This window comes from Sinocyclocheilus rhinocerous, unplaced genomic scaffold (assembly GCF_001515625.1).
Source record: "Sinocyclocheilus rhinocerous isolate Xijiao unplaced genomic scaffold, SAMN03320098_v1.1 scaffold105, whole genome shotgun sequence".
Classification (NCBI taxonomy): Eukaryota; Metazoa; Chordata; class Actinopteri; order Cypriniformes; family Cyprinidae; genus Sinocyclocheilus; species Sinocyclocheilus rhinocerous.
In genome coordinates this window covers 278340-303435 of record NW_015631061.1, presented here as the reverse complement: position 1 = coordinate 303435, position 25096 = coordinate 278340, and the positions used below count along the sequence as shown (strand labels likewise).

Sequence of the window (25096 nt, the reverse complement as noted above, 5' to 3'; positions counted from 1 at the left end):
AAAAAAAAAATAATACTCTGAAGTCCAAACAATCCTCTGACATGATCCAGGACGCCATTAAAAATAAACTATCCTCTTGTTTCTTACGCTGGGATCCTTCTGATATCTGTACAAAGACGCGAACGAACTGTTTAAACCAAATGCATCAAAGCGAACATTCTTTCATGTGTCCTGACAACAGACTCGAGCGCGTGGACTGCGTCAGAAAGCGAACGCGCATCTGTATACTGTATCCCATGTAGACAAGATAGCGGCAGTGATTGTAATTTATATTTGCGACACTCGCATTCAGCGTGATCAAGTGTCAAGCCATTAATGGCAGTGGGCGGGGCCTATGACAATGTTTTGCTCTGGAGGGAGTGTTTATGCAAACGACTGTGCCCAGCTGACGTCACCTTGTCCCATAGGATCTAAAATGAGCCGTTTTCTGAGGGTTATTATTACATAAATGCTTTTTTATTGATGATGAGGACATTTTAAGTTGTGCAACATACAAAGACCTCTTTTATATAAAAAGATCAAGGGAAATTTGGTTTCTCATGTCATGACCCCTTTAAATGTTTGGTTTTCTGCTGGATAGTCTTGAAAGCCTCGAAGAATATGTTGAGGACAGCAAACCAATAATTAAGTTTAGTTAACTATTTTAGGTATTCTTTACTGACTGCATTATGCACCAGGGAGATCTTTCTGAAGTGCTCTGTCAACATTTCATCAACACTTGAAATCAAGTTAAGTTAACTGGAGTCAGCTCCTCTATTTGATAAAAATCATGTCTAAATTAATTTATGGAATGAATTTCCATGAGCTTTGGCCTTTAAATAATGAGGAGAGGGTTTGTAATATACAGGTCTGTCTCGATTTAAATTTATATTTCTTAGTTGAAACCCGATCTATTTTCGAAATGCATATGATTCATCCACGCACGTTTTATTTTTAAATGAAAAATTTTTTTTTTTCAAAATGTTAAGAATTCAATCCTCTAACTGTTGACATATGTCAGACTTCTACAATCCACTGCAACCTCACATTCAGATCTGCCTCTATTTTTAAATGCAATGGCCACATCTCAAAATCCAGTCAGAATCGATGAATAGAAGCATGATAATCTGTTACACTCAGATATACTGTCGATATTTCCATTTCATTGCAACTTTAATGAAACATTTTGGTCCATCACATTTGTGCAATAGAATGAATTATAGTTGCAGAATTTCGTCTCTGTATACAGTGATGCTAATATAAATTTTTACATTTTGTTTGTCCAGTTTTTTATTTTATTTATTTATTTATTTTTTTTATTACAGCATTCCACCAACCTCATGTTACTGTGTTGGTAAATTTAGGTGCTGTGAATTGTTATTGGACTTTCATATAGCTTAAGATCAATGAAATTCTAATTAGCATATTACATATTCTTTAAGTACTGTAAAGTATATCTGCAGCCTAAATGATAGGTGTTATAGGTCTATGCATATTTTTCCTTTCCCAAATAATACATCTTTTTGTTTGTGTAGGTGTAAAACCAAATACCAGTTGCCTATGTAGCAGCCTCTAAGTTACATAATAATTTCTTTAGCTTTAAAAACTTTAAATCCACCCACCTGATTTCGACAGACCTGAAGGTCCCATGTGGACAGTGATTTTCACACTCTGAAATCTGCGGCCAGATCTCTGTCTATAAACTGTATGTGATGAGTCACTTTACAAAGAAAAACATTGGCGCTAAAAAAGTGGGTCACACGTCACAGGTGTTTATGCATGTGTGTGTGTACTGTTTGCTTGAACACCAACGCATTTGTTTATCTTTCCACCTTTATGTTTTCAAGGGGAGTGTGCAACAGGGAATCCTCAACAAAGCCTGACTGACTGCCCTAACAAAGCACTTATTCTGTTTATCCACTACAAACAAGTGCGCATTCATTGAGCATCAAGCTGAAACAAAAACATCATACAGCAAACCAGGCTCTACAAGGCAAAGTAACCCATTAAGAGTCAATGAGATGTACATCTGTGTTATTTTTTTACAGTGCCTGGTTTGATGAGCTCTAAAACAACAACCGCCAGTGTTAATTGGTTTTCTGCATGGGGCTCCGTTTCTGTGTTTATGAAGCTTTTGCCACACAATACAGACAGTAGCAGATGAGTAACCGCAGCGAGAGGGCAATGCGGCAACAGTGTGCTAATGAGAGTGAGAGAGAGAGCATGTGAGGGACATCTTATTGTGGTTTCTGTTGTCTCGCAGGCTTTAGAAACATCTGTGCCTCGGCATCATCAACACAATTTGCCTTGCTGCACTTTTTCTAAAGCTGGGCCACAGGGAAGAATAGTTAAAGTTATATTTCAGGAATTTGCCAAAGACTGCAGCAAATTACTTTGTAGGGCTCAAAATGATGACTCAGATGTGTGAGACCGTGTAGGGCTGGGCGATAAACGATAACGATAATTATCGCAATATAAATTTCCTTATTAAAACGATAACAAGTGTTCGATATTTGTTTATGTGACAAAAGTGGAATGAAATAGCACTACTCGTTTGAAGCACGCCACACCGACCATTTATCTGCTCAGTTCAAAGTTCAAACGGCAGCACAAACTCACTGTAGCAGGTGCGTTTAACCTGCCGATTGATAAATGTAGCTCATGCGAGCTCTAAACTGTGCTGTGTGCTTGAATTCATTAAGGACAATGATTCCGTGATTTAAACTAGTTTAAAGCTAGATGAAACGCTGACAAACAGGAGAAACGCTGCGCAATGGTGTTAATTTTAATAAAACTCAAACAGTCATTATAGTTAAATTTCACAATATAAAATGAGGTTGTTACAATTTTTACAGATGTTAGTATTTGTGATCATGAACATTAATCTCCATCTGTATCCTAACTCAAGCTAGCGTTAGTTCTACTGTCAAGCTACTGTCAAATTTGCGAAGGGTTTGTTGTGAAGGATTTGTCATGTTCTGACCATAAAGAGTAGTTTAAACCCACAATTAATGATCTGGTTTCTACAACTTTTATTTAGGAGCAAAAATCTGCCTTTAAACTTGAAAGAAATAAAGATTTGAAATTTATCGCGATTATCAATATTGACTGATATGAAACATTTTATTGTGATAATTTTTTTGGCCATATCACCTATAATTCAGTACCTGTCTAAGGTGTTTAACAGACCATTAGCAGGTTAGTGAGTTAGTTTCCACCATCAGCATGCCATAGAATAGAGTAGTTTATGGTGTGTATATTGTACAGTGCATGAGTGTGTATTTGAGACCTCTACTGTATCTCTTACTCAGCCTCAGAAACAGTAGAGGCAGCATGTTTCGCCATTGTCATGCCAACAGGGTGCCGCTATGGGATGGCAATGGATTCCGCCCATCGCCTGGGTGATTGAAGGGTTTGTTGCCATGGAAACTGCGCAGAAACACCAGGAAGGGTGTACAGTGGGGGGTAATTTCACTTGAAAAGTGATGGCAATAAAATGGTGCTACTCTGAATAATCCCTATCATAAAATTGTTTATATTCTTGAGAAAGAATGTGATATATAGTCTGTGAAGGTCTTTGAGGGGCCGGTTGGTGAATTCTGTGCTTACATTGCTCAATTAATTAATCATCCAAACCTCTTTAACCTCTGAATCAATATAGCAGATTCTCTAGCCGTTACAGGCCTGCTGTTACCGCCCCACCTCACGCCTTAAACAGCTAATGAGTGCACACACACTCCGACTCTCGCTCTGTATCTCTTCTTTCGGCTTCAATCCCCTGTTGTGTCGGTTAATGAGCATCCAACACCCCTGTGTGTAATGACTTCCCCATCATCATCATCATCATCATAATCATCTTCTGTGTGGGCGTTGATGTGTACTGCGGTAAAGATGAGCTAGTTGCAGTGATGCAAAGCCTCCAGCAGATGACAGCAGCCCTGAGCAATAGAGCCATTATAGAGGCTGTTGACTGAGAAATATTATATTTCAGCTGTTTCTTCTTCAGTAGATAACCTTACAGTGCCAGCAGCTGCATCCCCACTGGAGCAGCTTAGATGTTGAAATTCTATTATTTCACTTGACTCGTCGTCTCTCACTTTCATCTTTGCTCTAGCCTGTATTCTTTTGAGTAGTTTTAGGGCTTTGTATTGCAGAACTTCTCATGTTCTTTCCTCATTGGCATGAATTGTTTATGTTGTATCCTTCATTCATTCAAGTCACTTTGGATAAAAGCATGTGTAAAATGTTGCATGCTCATCATCATTTTTTGGAGTGTGATGCTGTGAGGCTGATCATTCCTGAAGTGAGAACTTTTGTATTAATGCTGAATAGCCACATTACAATGCTGTTTTGGGAAAATATGTCAGACTTGCATTTTAGGTAAGACTGTATAATAATATACAATACTTCTACAGCATTTATTCATCTTTGGTTCAGTTTAATTCTACATATATATTTTTTAATTAAGTTAATTATTAAATTTGTATTGTTTTATGCTACAGTTCAAACATTTGGGGTCATTGAGTTTATTTATTTATTAGCAAGGATGCATCAAATTGAATAAAGACATTGACATTGTTGCAAAAAAATGGTTCTATTTAAAATAAATGCTGTTATTTCCATTCATGGAAAAATTCCTGGGAAAAAAAAATGTATCACGGGTTGCACAAAGTTATTAAACAGCTCAACCGTTTTAACCCTGATTATAACAAATGTTTCTAGAGCACCAAATCAGCATATTAGAATGATTTATGAAGAATCATGTGACACTGAAGACTGAAAGTAATGGCTGCTATAAATTCAGCTTTGTCATCACAGGAATAAATTACTTTTTAAGTTGTTTTTTAATTGTAATAATATATCACAATATTACTGTTTTACTATTATGTATTTGATCAAATAAATGCAGCCTTGTTGAGCATAAGGGAGTTTTTCTCAAAAACAGAAATTTGACTTTTGAACGGTACAATATATTTATAAAGTAACCTAAACTAATAAATGCTGTAAAAACAAATTTTTCATTGTTCGTTCATGATACTAATGCCTTGCATTTAAACCGATCAGTTAGTGCTGGGCGGTATACCGGTTCATACTGAATACCGGTGTTTATTTTTGTTATGATATGAATACCACAAAAAATACCGCAATACCGGTGTATGTCGCTTAAACAACGTTCGGAACGCGACACTGTTTGAAAGGGGTCACTTTTCACTGTTGCACTGTGGTGAATAAACAGCTGTATGTGTTACTAAGCGTGAAAGTTCCGAAACAGTGTTAGATGCATGTTGATTTTATCAGACGATGCCGCGATTATAAGTGAGAGTGACTCCTGGTTAACATTTAAAAGGGGTCGTGTTTAGTCACTATTTATTTAGTGTGGTATTTTTTGACAATATTCACTCATCATGACAGTAAAATAGGGCATTCTAAGTCAATATACTGCATTATTTCCTCTCTCAATCAGTAGAAAATATGGTTAACACCCGGTCATGCATGAAAAAAAAAATACCGTCATGTACCGTGAAACCGGTATAATTTTGAAAAATACCGTGATATAAATTTGTGGTCATACCGCCCAGCACTACGATCAGTTGTCCTAGGGGAAATTACCATTTTACCGAATGTCGCATCAGGGAAGAGGTGCGAGTCTGTTACTTCCACTGAGCAAACACATTCACAGTACAGTTACAAATTTTCATGCACGCTCAACATGCTTAAATTCAGGCCTCCCCATGTGATGGTTGCACTGAAACACACACTTCGTCTTCTACTCTCATAATTAAAGAGGACCTGACTCAACAGCTGCAGGGAACTGAAGGGTGGCGTCTGTGTGAGTGATGCATATTGATTGTGTGTGTGTCAGCAGTAACAGAAGGAGCTGACTCAAGCTGCATGGTTTCTTTTTGCCTTGTCATCTGTCTTTGTAACCAGGGTGATACCACCGTTGTCACCCAACCCCACACTGTGACTGGACGCAGTATGTCGCACAGTAATTTGAGGCCACAGTGATGACTGACAGACAGACAGGCAGAGAGAATAAAAAACTGAGGATGGATGTAAAATCTGTCTAAACAGGCAGATGAGACAGACATTATTTGTGAGTGTTCACGGTGAGCGATAGACTATTACCACGTCTGTTACCGTGAGAGAGCGAGAGATCACTTGTCTTATTGACTATCACTGTATGTGTGTGTTAATACTGGTGCAACATATGTTCAGGAGGAGAGAGGCCTGCAGGGTGGAGACCAGCCTTCTGTCACCCTGGCAACGCTCCTGCAGTGCCAGCTCTGTGTGTGTGGTTTTAAATGAAGGGAAGTCCTGTGCTGGGGGTGATATAGAAACAGAGAAGAACAGTGGGTGGGTTTGTTGCACCACTGAGGCTGTGCGTATTGCAGTGCGCTCTGCAGGTTGCTTGTAGTGTGCAGGGTATCGACTCTTGAGAGCTGGGCCGATCGCTCCCTGCTGTCAGAACTATTAGTATCATGCCCCGGCCCCCCAGTGATGCTTGTTGTTCGAGCTGAGCAGGCAGATCTGACAGATCATAAATCAACCAACTCCCTCATTCTTTCTTATACATAGACCCTGCTTGAACATACTGTATTTGGAAAGATTGTCTTTCAGAAAGTTCTGCACATAAACTGTATCTTGTATGTATTTTTTACTAAATTGATGTTTTTCACCAGCTCTCAGCTCAGTTTTAGCCCATTTTAACCCAGTAAAGTCTGACATATAAAATCATTGTCAGAAAAATCTAATGTTTTGAAATAGAACAGCTTATTAAACCTGTAGACAAAATAAGGTAACACTTTATTTTAAGGACCAATTTTTACTGTTAACTAGCGTCGTAGTTAATAGTTAATAGTGAGACTTGGTCCCCAAACTAAAGTGTGATCCAAAATAATAAAACAATTAAAATCTGCGTAGATTTTTTTTTGTTGAGTGTCATATTTGAGACATCAGGCTTTAATGGCTCATAAAGTGTCACCTCAATTTTATTCAAAGGCTCAACCTGAGCAAAAATATGCAGTTTAGTGCAGTTGCTGATATATGACCCAAAAAGTAAGATGAAATTCTGAGCTTGTAATGTAAATCTGTGAGCTCTTGTATTACAGATTACTATTATTTCATAAATATTACATATTTTTGATCATGTTAAGGGTGTATTCACACCAGGAAAGTCCACTAGTTCACTTGCTTTGGTCCGGACCAAATACAATGTTGATTTTTTGTTTTGTTTGGTGCGGTTCGCTTTCACACTGACCTTTTTGCAAGTGAACTAGAAACTGTAAACAAAACCACACGTGTGCTTACGGTCATCCATTCATTGGTTCATCCATTCAACTGTACCAGAGTTCTTTTGGAAGCGGACCGAGACCACCTCTTCAGCTGGGTCTCGGTACGGTTGTTTGGTCCGCACCCGAGTGCGATTTCTGTATTCACACCTGCCCAAAAGATCCGCAACAAAGGGGGGAAACGAACTTGAGTTTGATTCAATCGAACCAAACAAGACAGGTGTGAATACAACCTTAATCATTTAGAGGCCTTAGAAATTTGCATATCAAATTTGATACAGTATAGGGTTAACAAATTAAAATCCTTTTTTTAAATCTTCATAGTGTGTAGACCTTTTTTTGCCTTCTTAAACAAGTAAAACTGTAGGGCGGGATTTGATTGGATCATTGCATCGTTGTCGTTTGCCATTTAGGTTGCTGGATGGGAGGGATTATTGTCCCGCCCTCGTGCCAGTGCACATGTCATCAGAGAAGAAATATTGCGAGGGCAAGTCAGTGTTTTTGATTAAGATTATGCGGGTATGTGAATTGAAAAACTAATGATGTGCATGCCATGGACAAACCATTTATAATAAACACTGCAATATTCCATAAAAAGGGAATTGTCAATTTTGATTTCGTAGTGACTTTAAGGATTGCTGTTGAGCGTTGATGGATTTTGCTGTTTGAAGTGACAACTGCAACCCCCCACACGCACTCTGTTTCAACCTCCCTACTCCCCTTTTTTTTCTTGTTCACCACTTCTTTTTGCCCTCTCTCCCTCTCTCTCTATTGAATAATTGATCAGCTGAGCAGTGGTGTGCTTCAGTCTGCATTCCACAACCTTAGCAAAATCACCTGCCATGAGAGTGAAGAATGTGTGTAAAGGAACGAAAGAACTGAACAGAGAGAGAGGGAAAAAAGAATGAAAGGAAAGGTATATAAGGCAGATCGCTCTCAAGCCTTGACTTTCAAAGAGTGTGTTCAGTGCCAGTGTATCTGTAAGAGTGTTAATGTGCCCTTGTGTGTGTTTGTGTGAGAAAATCATGGTGAGCAGCATTTTCTTGTCCATATTAAGCCGGATTAGAGTTGGAGTGAAGCACTGAGTCCAGCCTGATCCTCAGATCAATACCACTGTGCTCCTCCCTCTGCGCTTTCCTCCATCTCTGTCATTATTTACTTGTTCTCTGTTTCTCTCTTTTTCCCCATCTTTGAGTTTATGAATCACATCCAATGTTTTCTCAACATTTCAGTGTCTGTTCAGACTGTAGTCATCCTGAATTGTCTCAAATAAATAATGAATAAAACCTATTAAAAGATCAGTACAAATAAATTAATTAGCACAAAACATTGACTTATTTTACGCAAATGACAGGCTGACTATGATTATCCGTCTTATTACATGACCATATACCAAACAAATGGACACAAATATTGAATTTATTTGAAATTATGAAATTATTTTCTTTTGTGAAAAGAAAGGTAACTTTGGTCAATTACACATCTTTATTCAAAAGCAATTGACTGCAATACTGCAACTGACCAATCAGAATCAAGGTTTCCAGAGAGCTGTGTACCAATAATATATAAGAAAAGAATAATCTCTCTCCCTCTCTCTCTCTCCCCCTCTCTTGCTCTCTCGCAGAGACTCTCTACCTCTCTTTTCGTCTGTATTATATTACTGTAGATCAATAGAGCTACTCAAACAGAAGCAGAGAGCCTCAGCTGCTATTAAAAGCTCTTCCTCTCTCCCAGACTACCAGCATCTATCAAACCCAGACAACAGATTTACTGCACACAATAACCTGAGATCAGCTCATATCGTTCCTACGCACAATGCTGATCTTTGGACAGGATCATATCACAGATACTGCAGTTCTAATAGAGATGTAGACATGGGGTGGTCAATCATGTGAGGGTGAGAACGCTGATCTAGCACTATGTTCCTCTTCACATTTCACATTAAATGTAAAAACGATCAATCGATCAGCACTGATATTTGAAGATGTTTTATGCAGGCAGTGTTTTAAATGTTTCAGTAATGAAAATACTTTTAACTCGAGACACGCATGACTGCACGGTTAAACTGAGAGGGAACCACTTTGTGTCTGTATGAGTGTGAGAGAAAGATTGGTGTGTGTGTGTGTGTGTGTGTGTGTGTGACTGGCCTTGAAGCTGTATATCTTTCTTCTCTCTCATCGTTTGCAGATTTACAGCTGTAATGAAGCACTGGGAGGAGAGAGGAACTGACCTTCCAACCAGCAATCTCTTCTCATTCAGACAAAACCAGACACAAACCTTTTACCTGCAGACTCTTTTCTCACACACATTTGTGCATGCCATCATTTCCCTTTGGCATGTTCTTTCTCTTTGCATCATTGTCTCTCTCACATACATTCGATGAGTACTGAATAGCTCTTTTCAGATCCTGAGAGCTTAATTTGTTCTTTAAAGATGAAAGTTGTCTACACTAGTTCTGTCCTCCAGAGGAAAAGTGGGACTAATGATGGTTTTACGACCGACTACTCATAGCAGCCCTCTGCTTTAAGAGCATGAGGCCAGGGGTCGGTTTCAGATCCAGAGATTGGAGACAGTCTGTCAGGCAAATAGTTCAGATCTCATGTTCAAAAAGCTTTCATGACTTTACCAGATTAATACTTTATTTTCTTCATCTTATTAGTGTCTTTCATCCCTCTCTAGATAGATGGAGGGCAAAGCATATTTAACATTTCTTCATAGAGACTGTTTGAAATTAATTAAAAAACCCAGTAAGAGACAGATCGCATTCATTTTCTGATTGGACAGACACCGCTCCACCGTGCTTTAGTGGCCCCAATTGGCATTTTATAAGCGCTCTAAAGTCTGCATATTTGTCAAAGCCAGGGCTAAATTTAACCTAATCTTTGTGTTGTGGTATTGGATGTGAGAGGCACTGTGCTGTGCTTTTCAGGGTGACTGAATCAGATGCTTTCAAATGAATAATAACTGGTTCTTTCCTCCTGCAGAATTTTCAAGCTCTTCCGAAGCAGCCACTGCAGATTTCTAAGGAACAGTACATCCAAGGTAAAGTATGTGTGTAATCTGACACTCACGTCTGTGTGTTTATAAAATATATATATAGATATATATAGATAGATATATAGATAAGCGATAAGCTACCCATTGAAAGTTTGGAACCAATGCGATTTTGGACTTACTACTACTTGTCCAAGAATTCTGAAAAAAAGTGTCTATAATGGTTTCCACAAAATATTAAGCAGCACAAATGCTTTCAAAATTGATAATAATAATAAAAAATGTTTCTTGAGCAGTGCACCAAATCAGCATTTTAGAATTATTTCTGAAAGGGCTTTATGCTTCCATTGCACATACTAATAGGCCTACAAGCTTTAATATATAGACATACTAAGTTTTACTGAGTTTTTTTTTTTATCTGCATAACCCTTTACAAATCATATTTGACCCAAACTCCTTTGCTCTTTCTCTCAGTCAGACTGGTGCAATTACAATTGACTTATCGGTAAGCCCCGCCCCCCTTAGTTACTGTTGCTCCCTCGGACAAACAAACGGAGTTGCTCACTAGCTGTGTCTCATTTAGAAGGCTGCGCCCTCTGGGAGGTCGCATTCGAAGGCTGCATACGTCATCGAGGCTGTCTCATTTCAGAAAAGCAAGTAGGACACTCCGAATGTGGCCTTCGAATGCGACCGTCTTTCGCAGGAATTCGGAGGATGCATGAGGTGTATCCTTCGCTACTACAGATAACCCACAATTCTTTGTGTCGCCGTAAACAACCGTCGTTAATTTGAAAAGTTAGAGCAACGACGCTCTAAATGTGTTGGCATAGCAACGTGATACTTGTTTCCTTTTCCGCCCATCCTACGAAGGCCGTCTCGTTTAATTCTAGGTTGAGGACACTCCGTATCCACCTTTTTCTTCAACGTGGAAGTAAGCCTATGGGTGAGACTTCCGGTTTATTGGCCCCTATAGGGAAATAACGAGAAGAATAACAACGTGCAGTATACGTTAAAACTGTTTGCACTACAAACCAGTGTGTTCATAATTAAGATGATACATTAAAATAATATGGTAAGACACACCAATTTTCAATATCAAGCAGCAAAAGGAGCGGTTCTGTACAGATAAAAATAGCTGGACGCTGATGAGACCGGAAGCTAGACCCATAGAATTTACAAATGGCCGCGCTAGGGCTGCACGATAAATCGAAATGGAATCGAGATCGCGATTCGACAGAAGCTGCGATGTACATTTAACCAGTTTAATATGGAGAGGCACTGAAATGTAGACCTTCGTTTGTGTTTTTGAGTTACACTGTACATGATGTGAGAACACATGACGTTAACTTTAACGTTAGCTAGTTTTAGCCAGAGATACCTTGCTGAAGCACAAGATGACAATGTTCTGCTTGAGCAGATGAAAATTGTAACTTAATGAGTAGGGATGCGCCGATCCGATATTCATATCAGGTATCGGCTCCGATAGTGCCATTTTTCTCGGATCGGTAATAATACAAATAGCAATGTGTAACGTTTTACCATATTTAGTGCAACACTTTTATTTGTTCCCCACAAAATATTGTTTTTTCACTAAATGTTTGGATTTCTAAATTATTGTGCACTGATTTTTCTAGAATAACTTTTGCTGCTGAATTATCCACTAACCTAGTTTATGATACATTTTTGTCATAGATTATAAATATACATAGGCCTATATTTTTTCATATTTATTGTTTATTTTATTTTTCTTTATAATGAAGTAGTCTGTATCTAGTAGATTGTGAAAGAATGATTATCAGTTCCACACACAGAGATATATAAATTCTACATTTATTTAAATGAGGGAAAAAAACTTCACTGGTATCGGATCGGCATCGGCCAATACCGAACCCTAGGTATCGGAATCGGTATCGGAGGCAAAAAGGCGGATCGGAGCATCCCTGTTAATGAGTGTATGACAACCAGAAAAGGAACGGTTTTGTCTTCATTGGGATTAAGGTTGAATGCTTAGGGACATTTGAAAAAATTTAATAAAAAATAATCAAAAAATGGCCTAATCATATAGCCTAGATCTGATTTTTTTTTCTTCAGGAAACGGCCAGACTAGAATAGCAACACAGTAACAAACAATAAACGATATGGCAAGACAAAAATTTAATAATTAAATCAAAGTTTGACCAATTAGAGTAACGTTAGTCTAAAACATGTAAATATGATATCTGGATCATTGTCAGATGAGCCGTCAGATGCTGAGCCGACCCAGGACGCATAACTTACCATCAGACTTTCCATCACTCATGGCATTTAGTGTTTCTAGCCTACCTACCTTCCATAAATCGCCTTTTTTTAGTCATTTTGACTTTATTTATGAAACTGATAACCACTAAATCAGTGAGTGAAAGGCGTTGCCTAGAAATGTACAATGTTAAAACATAAGCGGCAATGAAATTACAGCGCGAAAATACATGCATTATATAAGTGGGTAAATTTGACCCGCTGGCGCTTATAGGTATAAATGCCCTGTTTTTTTTATCTGGTTTTATCTAAATAATTTTTAACAACATTGGATTGTAAATTACATAATTTTAGTAAAAGTCAATGACTGGGAGACTTGAATGTGTTATTTTAAATCTGTTATGTACATTTGAAAAACAGCCACGGGTAAAATTTACCCCGTGGCGGTTCTAGTGTTAAATGCTACAAGTGAATTTAGGCACCACGGAATTGATTGCTTTATCTGATTTTGGAGCTTAATTTGTTTTTATAATGTTTCAGTCAAGATTTAAAACAGAAATACTGTGATACTATATTGTAAATTGTGTAATACTTCTGAATCAGTATGATTGTGTTTATTGTGATGTTACTGATGTTTGTGTTTGTTATGTATAGGAAAGATCTCTGACGTAGTGACTGTCCACCCACGTGCCATGTTCATTCCACGAGAGGGTTGGACTTTCTTCTCTGCAGGTGAGTGTATTTGAAAAGCAAAACTCTTTCCAAAACCTTTATTTGATGTGCCATTTTGTTTTTAGGGGTTTGTGCTGTGATGTGCACAGCACTAATGCTGTGTTTAGGACAGGTACTTGATGTGTCCTGTTTGTCTGGGTATGTGTTTGTTTGTTCTGACAGCACTGAGCGTGTGTGAGGTGTGTCAGTGTGTTTTTATATAACGGTGTCACAGCAAGGACAGTGTAACCTGCAGCAGAAGAGGCCAGCCTTCAGACCCCATGGCAATAGCATAATCACAATGTTGGAAACAGCCCGTTCTGGCCCACAATATCATCTGCTGGCCAGACAGCAAAGTTACACAAATCCCATAAACTCTCTGTGTGTGTGAGAGAGAGAGATGGAGATACAAATGCGAGATCACTTAATTGTTTTTTGTCTCTTTGATATTTTTCAGCCTCAGGGGTACTCGTTCATTTTATATGTTTGCTGACATGTGCATATTTAGTGTGTGTGTGCATGGGGGTGGTTCAGTAGCAGTGTGAGTTCCTGTCCCTGCGGTGGCCTTGTCACATCCAATTGTGCAGTGTGCGAAGGAGAACAGAGAGCGGCTAGAATGAGGACAAAGTCATCCCTCGTTCCCTGCTTGTCTGGTGGCCTCTAAAGCATAGACTGAACTCTATTTTATCCCCTGCATCTCTCCTGAAACCTCTCTCCTGAGCCTTCAGGTCAAACCATAATATTTCACTTTATCCTTTTATATCAGGGTCTTTTTAACTAAACCATCATTCCCACAAGGCCTTGCAACCTTTTTTTCTTAATAGCTGCATCAGTCAATACCACCTTTCAATAATTTGGTTTTTCTGGAAGCCCTCTTTTCCCTTCCTGAGGAGAGAGGTGAAGCAAACACTGAACTACAGAGCCACATCATATTGAGGGTTTTTTCCCATTTTATTTAAGGTATTTAAATATTTATTTTTTATTTATTTACTTTTATGAAGGTAGAGTGAGAGGAGATGGAAAAAATGGGTGAAATTAAATGGAAACAGGATGGATTTCATATTAGAACCACAATTTAACTATCTGTGATAATTAAGATTTTTACATTTAAGCCTGTGCAATATGAAAACAAGCTAGCTTAGACTCATCTTTATAAGTTAATGTATTTGCTGGTTGCATTGTTATTATTAAGTAATCAAACCAAATCAAAGTTTATTTATAGAGCACTTTTTTAAAACAACAATTGTTCACCAAAGTGCTGTACAAGCATAATCAAAATAAAACAATTTTACACACCGCAAAAAGAACAGATATTAACACTAACAAAATACATAAAACAGCTCTCATACCGAGTTAACTGCCAGAGAATAAAAATAAGTTTTAAGACTGGATTTAAAAACTGCAAGTGTTTGGGCCTGCCTAACATATAGAGGCAAGTTATTCCAAAGCTTTGGGGCTGCGACAGCAAAAGCCCGGTCACCCCCTGCTTTTCAGCCTTGTTCGAGGTACAACCAAGAGTAAACAGTCAGCTGACCTAAGTGCTCTTGATGGATCATGCGGTTGTATTAAATCAGAAAGGTAACTTGGTGCCAGTCCATTTAATGGCTTATAAACTAAAACTAAAACCTTAAAATCAATTCTAAAACGAACTGGAAGCCAATGAAGGGAAGCCAGTATGGGTGTAATTTGTTTGTGCTTGCGCGTCCCTGTTAAATGGGTCATATGATACTGCTAAAAAGAACATTATTTTGTGTATTTGGTGTAATGAAATGTTTATGCGGTTTAAGGTTCAAAAAACACATTATTTTCCACATACTGTACATTATTGTTTCTCCTCTATGCACTGCTGTTCCTGAAACCACGCCTTCTTTCTTTGCGTGCACATTTGGGCGGCATTATGCTAATATTTCCACATAGTGACGTAGATATGTGGGGGTGTGTTAGAACGAGCCGTTTTAGGTAGGCGTGGTTGACTCTTAACTTTTATAAAGAATATCTCTTTGGATTTGAGACTTTAGTCGTTGCAACTTTACAGATCTTCTTTAAGCACCAAGAGCTTGTAACACTCCAAAGAGAAAGGAAAAATTTAAATTGCATCATATGACCCCTTTAACAGACGAGCAGCAGCATTTTGTACCATCTGTAAACGTTTAAGGGAGGCCTGATACCTACATAGAAGCCATTACAATAGTCAAGATGGGTCGAGATAAAAGCATGTATGACCCTTTCAAAATCATTAAAAGACAAAAAAGACTTGACTCTTGATAATTGCCTCTACTGAAAAAAACTAGATTTAATTACTGAATTAATTTGTTTATCCAATTTAAAATCACTGTCCATTATAACACCCAATTTAAAATCACTGTCCATTATAACACCCAGGTTTTTAACATTTGGCTTTACATATGATTTTATAACACCTCAAATCAACATCAGGGGGGGTCACAGGTGTTGTCAGGTCTAATATCATGACTTCTGTTTTTTATTCATTGAACTTTAAAAAATTTAAAGCCATCCAGGCCCTAACCTCCTAAAGACAGTCCAACAGTGGTGCTATAGAGTTTGCATCTTTCCGTTTCAAAGGGAGATAAAGTTGTGTATCGTCTACATAACAGTGAAATGAGATGCCGTATTTCCTAAAAATAAACCCTAACGGAAGTAGATATAATGAAAATAAGATGGGTCCAAGAATGGAACCCTAAGGGACACCACACGAGAGAGATGCAGAGGATGACACAAAATCCCCAAGGCGGACTGAGAAACTTCTGTCAGACAAATAAGATCTAAACCACTCCAGAGCAGTTCCCCTAACTCCAACGCAATGCTCCAACCGAGAAATTAGGATGTTATGGTCTACAGTATCGAATGCAGCCGTAAGATCCAGGAGCATGAGGACTGCATAATCACCTGAGTCAGTAGCTAGTAACAGGTCATTAAAAACTTTCAACAGGGCCGTTTCTGTGCTGTGGAGTGATTTAAAACCAGACTGAAACACTTCCTGCAAACCATGTTGACTTAAAAATGATTGCAATAATAAATTGCAGTAAAGTAATGCTAAAGCTTAAATAGTAAATAATATAAGTAAAGCTGAAATAAAATAGTAAAGTAAAGCTGAAATAAAATTAAATATGAATATTAGATGTAAAACTTTATCGAAATATTGCCTTGGCAACTGATTGAAATAATATAAGTGCTAAAATTACTAAAACTGAAATATGATACTAAATTGATATATAAAAAAAAAAAGGTCAAAAGAATGTAACAAAATATAAAAAAATGTAAGCTTACATTTTTAATTATAATAAAAATAAAAGCTAATTCAAAATAACAATAAATAAATAATACTAAAATAACAGTTTGTAATTTGTTTAGTTCAGATCAATTACATGTCTGGTCAAATCAATCATACATTGAGCTTGCATCTGTGTGAACAGGGAAACACATCTATCTGGTATCTAAGCACTCTGCTTATGAAGGTATCGATTTTGTATGCCTATGTTTAGACCATCTTTTCATTTATAAATCAACGTGGGACTATTTTTGCACTAAGACCAGACTCATATTAATATAGCCACTCTCTTCAATATGTTCTCTGTCAGATCTTAATTTAGCTTGCTCTGAGTAAAGGAAACTTGTTCTTATAAGCCCAGATATCTCGTTTTGAACCATAGACAAAAATCTGGCACTAAAGGGTCATAAGAAAGCTATGACTATTGGTGCTTGATTGGACTTTTGCTAATATTTAAGATTAAACCTTAGTGCATAATAACTCATCTTGAACCACTGATTGAACAGTGTGCTATTAATTTTCCAATCGATCTAAAGATAAAATGCGTAAAAACAAGAGCAAGCTTCTAGGAACCAGAATATCAAACTCTAGAGTCGCATTAGCAAAATTTTGATTCATTTTGTGAGCGAAAAAAGGTTCATTGTCAATATCATAGCAATGTATGAAGCAGCTTTCGGTTGGTTCTTATAGTGAATTCACACAACCAACCTGAACATGAGTGAAATCAATGTGAAGTTTTTTGCCTTCACTTGAAATTCCTGATCATGTGGATTCCTGTATTGAAATAACTTGATTTCATTCACAAAATTTTGCTGAGCAGTGGTCAGTAGGATTCTTAACATTTATTCATTGATTAACACTGATTAACACATTAACATTGTGAGAATTTTACGCAGGCATGCTCCACTCACATTTTCTTCTGAAAAAGTAAAATCTAGTTTGTTCCTTGGTTGAGAAGTGAGGTTTTAATTAGAAATGCACAAAACCAAACCGTAATTGTAAGTCGATATTTGCTCAGTACTCAGACAGTTCCTTTAACTGTTTTGTATGACTTCATGCATTACATACACATGTTTATCTGCAACCTTCATTGTCATTATTCTGAGAACTGAGCTAAAAAGTTATCACGCCACAAGGTCATTGACATTTAACAAGCTGCTAGAAAAACGGGAATCTAGTCCAGGAATAGACTTAAGACAAACTGCCTTAAGAAGCTGTAAAGGGACTTCAGTTATGGTGATATGGGTCTGTACTTTAGGCATATTAGATTAATCTTAATTTAAATGGTTGCTATTGTGTTTCTAGCCATCATGATACTGGAAAAGGTTGACAGTAGCTAATTTAAAGAAGCTCATTTAGAGAATAAATTTTGATGTAGTTCAATCCAAAGTGGACATTTGATCTTCATAGAAACATTATTAATATTAAACTAAAATATCTAAATAAATTAAAATCTTAAATTATTAATATGGTCTTATTCAACTGGTTTAGGTGAAAAAATTGTTTTAAAAATGAAATGCATCTAAACTGAAGAGCTCTATTGCCATCTTCATTGTCCGTTCAAACCCTCAACTGATACTGGACAATTTAGATCAGATTAACTTACACTTGAGCTGCTGCTTCTGCCAAAGATAAGCCATTTCCTCTCTCTCCTTCCCTGAAACTGGTCTTGTACACACACACACACCAACACATCAATAAAGGGCATTAACAACCACATAACTCTTCTCAGGACCTCTCTCTCTCTTTTTACCTTAACAAATAACGTTCAGAATACTCTGAAATGGCTTGATATGCCAGTTAATATAACATTTATGCACACAATTTATCTCATAGTGTACATACAGGACAATGCTGAGTGCCAGTGTTGGTGTGTGTGAGGGTGAGTCAGCGCTCTGACAGTCACTGCAGTGTACACTCTCTTTCTCACACTCATACACACACAGTCTGTATTGCAATGTGAACTTATCCTCACACATTTGTTTTTATCTGACAGAAAAGCTGCTGGGTGCATTACTGTTCCTGCTGACACAGATGGGAGAGATGCCAGCACACACACACACACCACTCACTGTCATCTTCTTCCCCTTTTATCTTTTTATTAGGAAGGGGAGTTATGAAAAGTTGTGGTTGAAGATTATATTGGGAAGAGGTCATTATGACATTTGAATCTGTGTGTGTGTTCAGATTTCTGTCAGGTGGAGCTGCGTCTCTTGGCTCACCTATCAGCTGACCCACAGCTGCTGAGAATCTTTCAGAACACTGAAGCAGACGCCTTCACCATGCTGGCAGCTCAGTGGTGGGTACACACTCCCATATATTAGTGTATATAATGCACATACAGAACACATTTTTGTTTTTGTTTTGTTTTGCTTTTTTTAAGCATGCATGTTTTCAATGTGACAAGTTTGGGGTCAGTAAGTTATTTATTTATTTATTTTTTAAAGAATGAATGCATTTATTCATGGATGCGTTACATTGATCAAAAGTGACAGTAAATAGTACTAAATACATTTATAATGTTGCAAAAAATGTATGTCTGTATGTATTTGTCATGTGACACTGAAGACTGGAATAATGGCTGCTAAAAATTAAGCTATGCCATCACAGGAATAAAATATCTTACCAACCCCAAACATTGGAATGATTGTGTACACCTGTACTGATCTGGTCATGAGAAAGGTACAGTATGTTGTGTCCAGGAAACGGTTACTTTAAACGCTTGTTTTGCTGACAGGTCCCCTTAGTGTATTTGCACTAATAAACTCATTATGGGCTTTAAACCATTAGAAATGATGATCCCACTGTCATACAGCTCATAATGAGCAGTTTAGAGAAGTCTAAAATTAAACACCTCTGCCTTTTTTAGCAATAGCATTTTTTGTAAATGAAACAATTTGTTTATATTGTATATTGCTATCTTTATTTTAATACTATATTTTATTTCATTGAAACCCTTTCAGTGTGTGTGTGTGTGTGTGTGTGTGTGTGTGTGTGTGTTTGTTTGTTTGTGTGTACCTGGTATTTATCACGTTATGGGGACATTTTTTTAGGTCCCCATGAGGAAACAAACTTATAAATCATACAGAATTACGTTTTTTTGAACATCTAAAAATGCAGAAAGTTTCCTGTGAGGGGTAGGTTTAAGTGTAGGGTGATAGAAAATAGTTTGTACAGTATAAAAACCATTATGCTTATGGAATGTCCCCATAAAATATGGAGACACAACGTGTGTGTGTGTGTGTGTGTATGTGTATGTGTGTGTGTGGATGCCGAACAATTAAAAAGTGTTAATTTTTGTGAAGTCTCTAGTAGTTAGTAGAGACTTCATATTTGTGGTATTTAAAAACAATCCAACAAAGTGTAATGTTCATACTTTGGGTAATAGATTAAGAAGTCACAGAGTTGACCAAAAGGAGTTTAAATAATGCTAGATGTTCTATTTGTCACACAAGCAAAAGTGTCCACAGTGTCCTGCAGTACCAGTCAGTGTGTTTCACCCTGAGGCTGTGTGCAGTCAACCAGACAGAGAGCAAGACAGAGAAATGATCGAGAGTAATGACAGACGATCTGTCTGATGCTTACATCTCCACAGTTACTGTAGCGCACGGTGACAGGCCTGTCAAGACAAAGTGTGATTTGATTGCTGACATGAGCCCAGTTTGTGTGTGAGGATAGATATGTGCCTCGCTTTCTAATGACCACAGATCATCACAGCATTGCTGTTAGCATATTCCTTCTTTTGTGTGTGTGTGTGTTGCTCACCCAAAAGAGCTGAGATTTGAAGTGCTGAAGTGTGAGTGCTGACCCAACACTGGCCGCTGCTCTAATGCAGTAAGACATCTGCTGGGCAACCTCTGATTCCCTGTCACTTTGCAAACACTGATGCCTCCAGCATACCAGCAGTGCTAGCACTTTCATTACATAAATGTCTCTGTCTTTGTCTTTAGGAAGGGTGTGAGTGAGGACAGAGTAAGTCTGGAGGACAGAGAGCATGCCAAGCGTATCGTCTACTCTGTGGTTTATGGAGCTGGTGAGAACTGTTACTCATAATACATGCACACCATCAGTTCAATCTACAGGAAGTTCAGAACATGACATTATTTATCATGAATTTTACCATGCATTTAAAGGTGCTGTTTTGGTAACTTAAAGGGGGTCATATGATGCGATTTCAAATTTTCCTTTCTCTTTGAAGTGTTACAAGCTCTTGGTGCATAAAGAAGATCTGTAAAGTTGCAAAGACTGAAGTCTCAAATCCAAAGAGATATTCTTTATTAGTATATTATTATAGTGTTATATTTCAATTTCACAAAGAAATGTGCAGCATTTTGTCCAAGCAATAATAAAAGGACACATTTAATTTATAATTTGTCTTAAATCTCACTTTGTTAAAAAAAATAAAAATAAATCGTGAATCGAATCGTGAAATCAAAATCGTGAATCGAAGCGTGAGTTGAGTGAATCGTTACATCCCTAGTATGTGGAAAATAATGTGTTTTTTTAACCTTAAGCCGCATAAACATTTCATTACACCAAGTACACAAAATAATGTTCTTTTTAGCAGCATCATATGACCCCTTTAAACCACACAGCTTCTCTTCAGTGCCTATTGCACGCAGTACCATGAAGTCCTGCATGCTGGCATCTTTGCTCATGGGCGCTCCCCTGAACCGTAAATACCATGTTACTAATTACTGTAGAGCAGCAAGAAAATGACATCCTGACAGCGCTGACAGGGTGATGGCACACAGGAATGTCTACAGTCGAAAGGCCATTACTAGCAACACTTCTTTAGGCACATAAGATGTGAATTCAAAAGTAGCAGACGGAAAAAATATAACTTTCAAGCAACATGAGGGTGAATGAATTTAATTTTTGAATTAACTATACTATCGTTAAAAACGGTTGTGGTGCTTAATATTTTTGTGGAACTGTGATGTATTTTTCTTCTGGATTTTTTTAAGGCCTATGAAGTTAAATATAACTGTTTATATGAAATAGAAACCTTTTGTAACATTATAAATGGCTTTACTATTGCTTTTAATCAATGCATTCTTGCTGAATGAAAGTATTATATTGTTATATATTACATTATCAATATCAGTAGTGGCAAAAGTCAGTACTGAATAAAAGTATTCCTTTCTTTAAAAAAACTCACCACAAACTTTGGAATACTACGGAACCCTTAAAAAAAACTGGACATTTTGAATTTGGAAACTGAATTTTAAATTAGAAAAATAAATAACTTACTGACCCCAAACTTTTGAATTCTAGTGTACCCTTTTAATAAAAACTGGGAACATTTTCAATTTGGAAGCTTTGAATTTAAATGAGAGAAGAAAAAAAAAAACAGGCAAAAATATTTGATGAATATTTGAAAACACAATTGACTGTTTAAAAAATTTAAATAAACTATCCGTATTCATATTTGTATGGATGATTGTGGCATAAGCAAAGCAGAGATACATAAATGTATTTTTTTTAGAATGAAAGAGATAGACATTGGTACAAATAGAAATAAATAGAAAATAAAAAGAGAAAAGTTATGTCCCAGACTGGAGGGCTTTGCTCTATGAGTCAAGTGCAGAGAGGCTTATTGTTCATAGTGGTTGCTAACAGAGATCTCCCAGAATGTGGCCTCCATGACTACAACCTTACTAGAGAAGAATCTTATTATGTGTGTGTGTGGAGGCACTGAAGGAGGGTGTCACTGTTCTACTTTACTTTAACTGGGTCAGCTTGAATGTATCGCTGTCGTTTTTTTTCTCTCATTTATATTTTTCAGTCCAGCATCTCAAGTGGCTCACCAAAATGTGTTTGTGCACTGAAGTTTCTGAATACAGAAAAATACATTTATTGCACTCTTACAAGGGCATACGGCTTGTTGCGCCAGAACGAAACATTTTCATTTAGACCATAATGTCATCTCAGGAAAGCCGAGAAAGAGAGTGACAGTGTGAGGAAGGGAATAATGAGTGACTGAGTGCTGGTAGAAAGTGAGTGAGAGAAAGAGGGGGTGAGAGCGCTACAGTGTCAGCATATGTTGATAATCTTGCAGAAAGCGAAGGATTGCCATGGTTACCGAATTAATACTAAAAGGAGGTGTAGCATAGAAGACAATCAAAAACACATACACACACACACACACACACACACACACACACACTCATAGGCGAGGTGGAGGGGTGGACACACACAAGTGGGTCAGAATATGAGAGACTAACTATTGAGTATCCCAGAGAGAAGGATGGTTTAGATATGTTGGAGTAATTGGGCAAAAGGAGGGGCACTAGAGATCAAATGATCTCAACCAGTGAGAATGCACAACGACGCACTCTTTATCACTTCTGCGTGCCTGCTGTTGCCTTCATCTCCCTGCTCACATACTTCATATAGTCATCTCTCTCTGTCTAGAAATAATCTCAATTACAAGCAGACAGAAGGTCAGATAAAAATGAGCCTGAGTCTTCCTGGTATATGAACTTTGTCCTGCTTTATTCAACAGGTCACTGTGTGTAAACTAAAGCAAGTAGCATGGGTTATGTCATGTGACTAGTTGTTACTCTGTAGTTGGACTGATGAGAAATTCTTTCGGTGGAGTATTGCATACTTTCTAATGCAAGTTGTTAGTAGCTACACTACATCTGATGCCAGTATTTCCTAGGTATTCATTAGTGCTGCTTGCAAAGCATTACTGGTGTTGTTAACACTATAATTAGGGTTAGGGATCTGAACTAACCATTAGACCTAAGAATAAACTCTTGCATGCATCTTATTTGTGCTATGGACATGATGATACTTCAAATTGTGTGACTTAATAAGGCGAGGTGTGCTATTAATTTTATACATCATCAGAGTTATTATTTTTGCCTGGTGGATGATAAAAAAATGGTAACAAAACAACAACACTTAATAGTAAAACAGTTGTGAAATATAAAATTTTAAAATAACTGTTTTCTATTTATTAATATATTTATAAATGTAATTTATTCCTGTGATGGCAAGGCAGAATTTTCAACAGCCATTACTTCAGTCTTCAGTGTCACGTGATCCTTCATTCAAAAATTTCTTTAATAATTTACACAACCAATCATTTCATTTGTGTATGAATTTCATTCTTCTGTTGAACACAAAAGAAAATATTTGGAAGAATGTTGTTAACCAAACAGTTGACAATATTGTGTATGATATTTTACATTAGCAATATCAGTAGAGACAAAAAATAAGCGCTCTCCCATAATATCTTGTTTTTATTTCATCACATTTGTTGTCATGGTAGTTGTCGAATTGTCGTCATAGCAACATTGGGAGAATGGGGTGCTCAGTTTAGCCTATTTCTCAAAATCATTGTGTGCCTCATCTCACCTCATTTTGTCTTTTTTGTCTCACCTTGAACTGTTTTAAGCATGGAATATTTCTGTTCTCTGTTGCTTTTGTCCACTGACTTTCTCTCTCTCCTTCTTTCTCGACACCCTGACACGCAGGAAGAGAGCGGTTGTCTTGTATTCTGGGTGTGAGTGCAGAGGAGGCCAGTCGTTTTCAGGACACTTTCCTACAGACGTACAGAGAGGTGCCGGCCTTCATCCAGCACACCATCCAGAACTGCCACAAACACGGTGTGTGTGAGATAAACACAGAGTAGAGTTGAAAAAACTAAGCAGACACTCTTTCACAAAACTCACTCACTTCACAGTTCAGTGTGTATATAGAGCTGCCGTTAGGCCACACTTTCACTGATATTACACACATCATGGTTTTTACACCATGGTGTGAACTTAAGTCACACATACTCATTCTTTCACTTCTCCTGCTGTGACTCAAATAGTTACATTTTCTGCTGCCATTATATTCTATCTAGTTTCATCTCAGTGTTGCTTTAAAATATCAAATGCACAGTTTACTGGCCGTTTTACTATTATTATAAAGTATGAAGTATAAATTTTGTTTGGTGTGCTGTATTGGCATGAGAAATATTAATACAATGTATGGCGAAACTAAATAAAGAACAATGCAAGGTAGCTAAATAAAAGGTGACATTAAATACTAAAGGGCGAGGTGTACGCTGATTGGCCAGCTATCCAGTGGGTTGTGATTGGCTGAATACCTCAAGCGTGTGACGGAAATGTTACGCCCCTTAACATATTGTGATGCCGTCTCCTGGCACGGCGAGACAAAACCAATAAAACCCATTACAAACGAGGCATTTGTTGCATCCAGTGGGGACATAATTACTGATTATTATGACTAGGGATGTAACGATTACCGGTTTGACGATAAATCGTGGTAAAATAAAAGCGTCTGCTAAATGACTAAAAGTAAAGTAAAAAAGTAAATACCCCACTGTTAGTATTACCGTTTCATATTTTAATTCACTATAACCGTATTCGATTACCGCAATTGGCCCCACTTTATATTAAGTGGCCTTAACTACTATGTACTTACATCAAAAATTAAGTACAATGTACTTATTGTGTTCATATTGTATTGCAAAACACTTTTACTGCTATTGAGGTGGGATACTGGTAAGGTTAGGGACAGGTTTGTTGGTATGGGTAGGTTTAAGGGTGGGTTAAGGTGTAAGGAATGGGTCAAC

General features: G+C 37.5%; 1 protein-coding gene across 1 annotated transcript in view; it reads left to right on the top strand.

Moving 5' to 3' along the window:
- Nucleotides 1-25096, top strand: part of poln (polymerase (DNA directed) nu) — a 58511-nt gene that overhangs the window by 12843 nt on the left and 20572 nt on the right. Inside the window, exons 16-20 of the mRNA XM_016554218.1 lie at nucleotides 10256-10313; nucleotides 13155-13232; nucleotides 18688-18799; nucleotides 20451-20533; nucleotides 23988-24119. Of these exons, the coding sequence (XP_016409704.1) occupies nucleotides 10256-10313; nucleotides 13155-13232; nucleotides 18688-18799; nucleotides 20451-20533; nucleotides 23988-24119 (463 nt within the window). The remainder of the gene's footprint in view (nucleotides 1-10255; nucleotides 10314-13154; nucleotides 13233-18687; nucleotides 18800-20450; nucleotides 20534-23987; nucleotides 24120-25096) is intronic.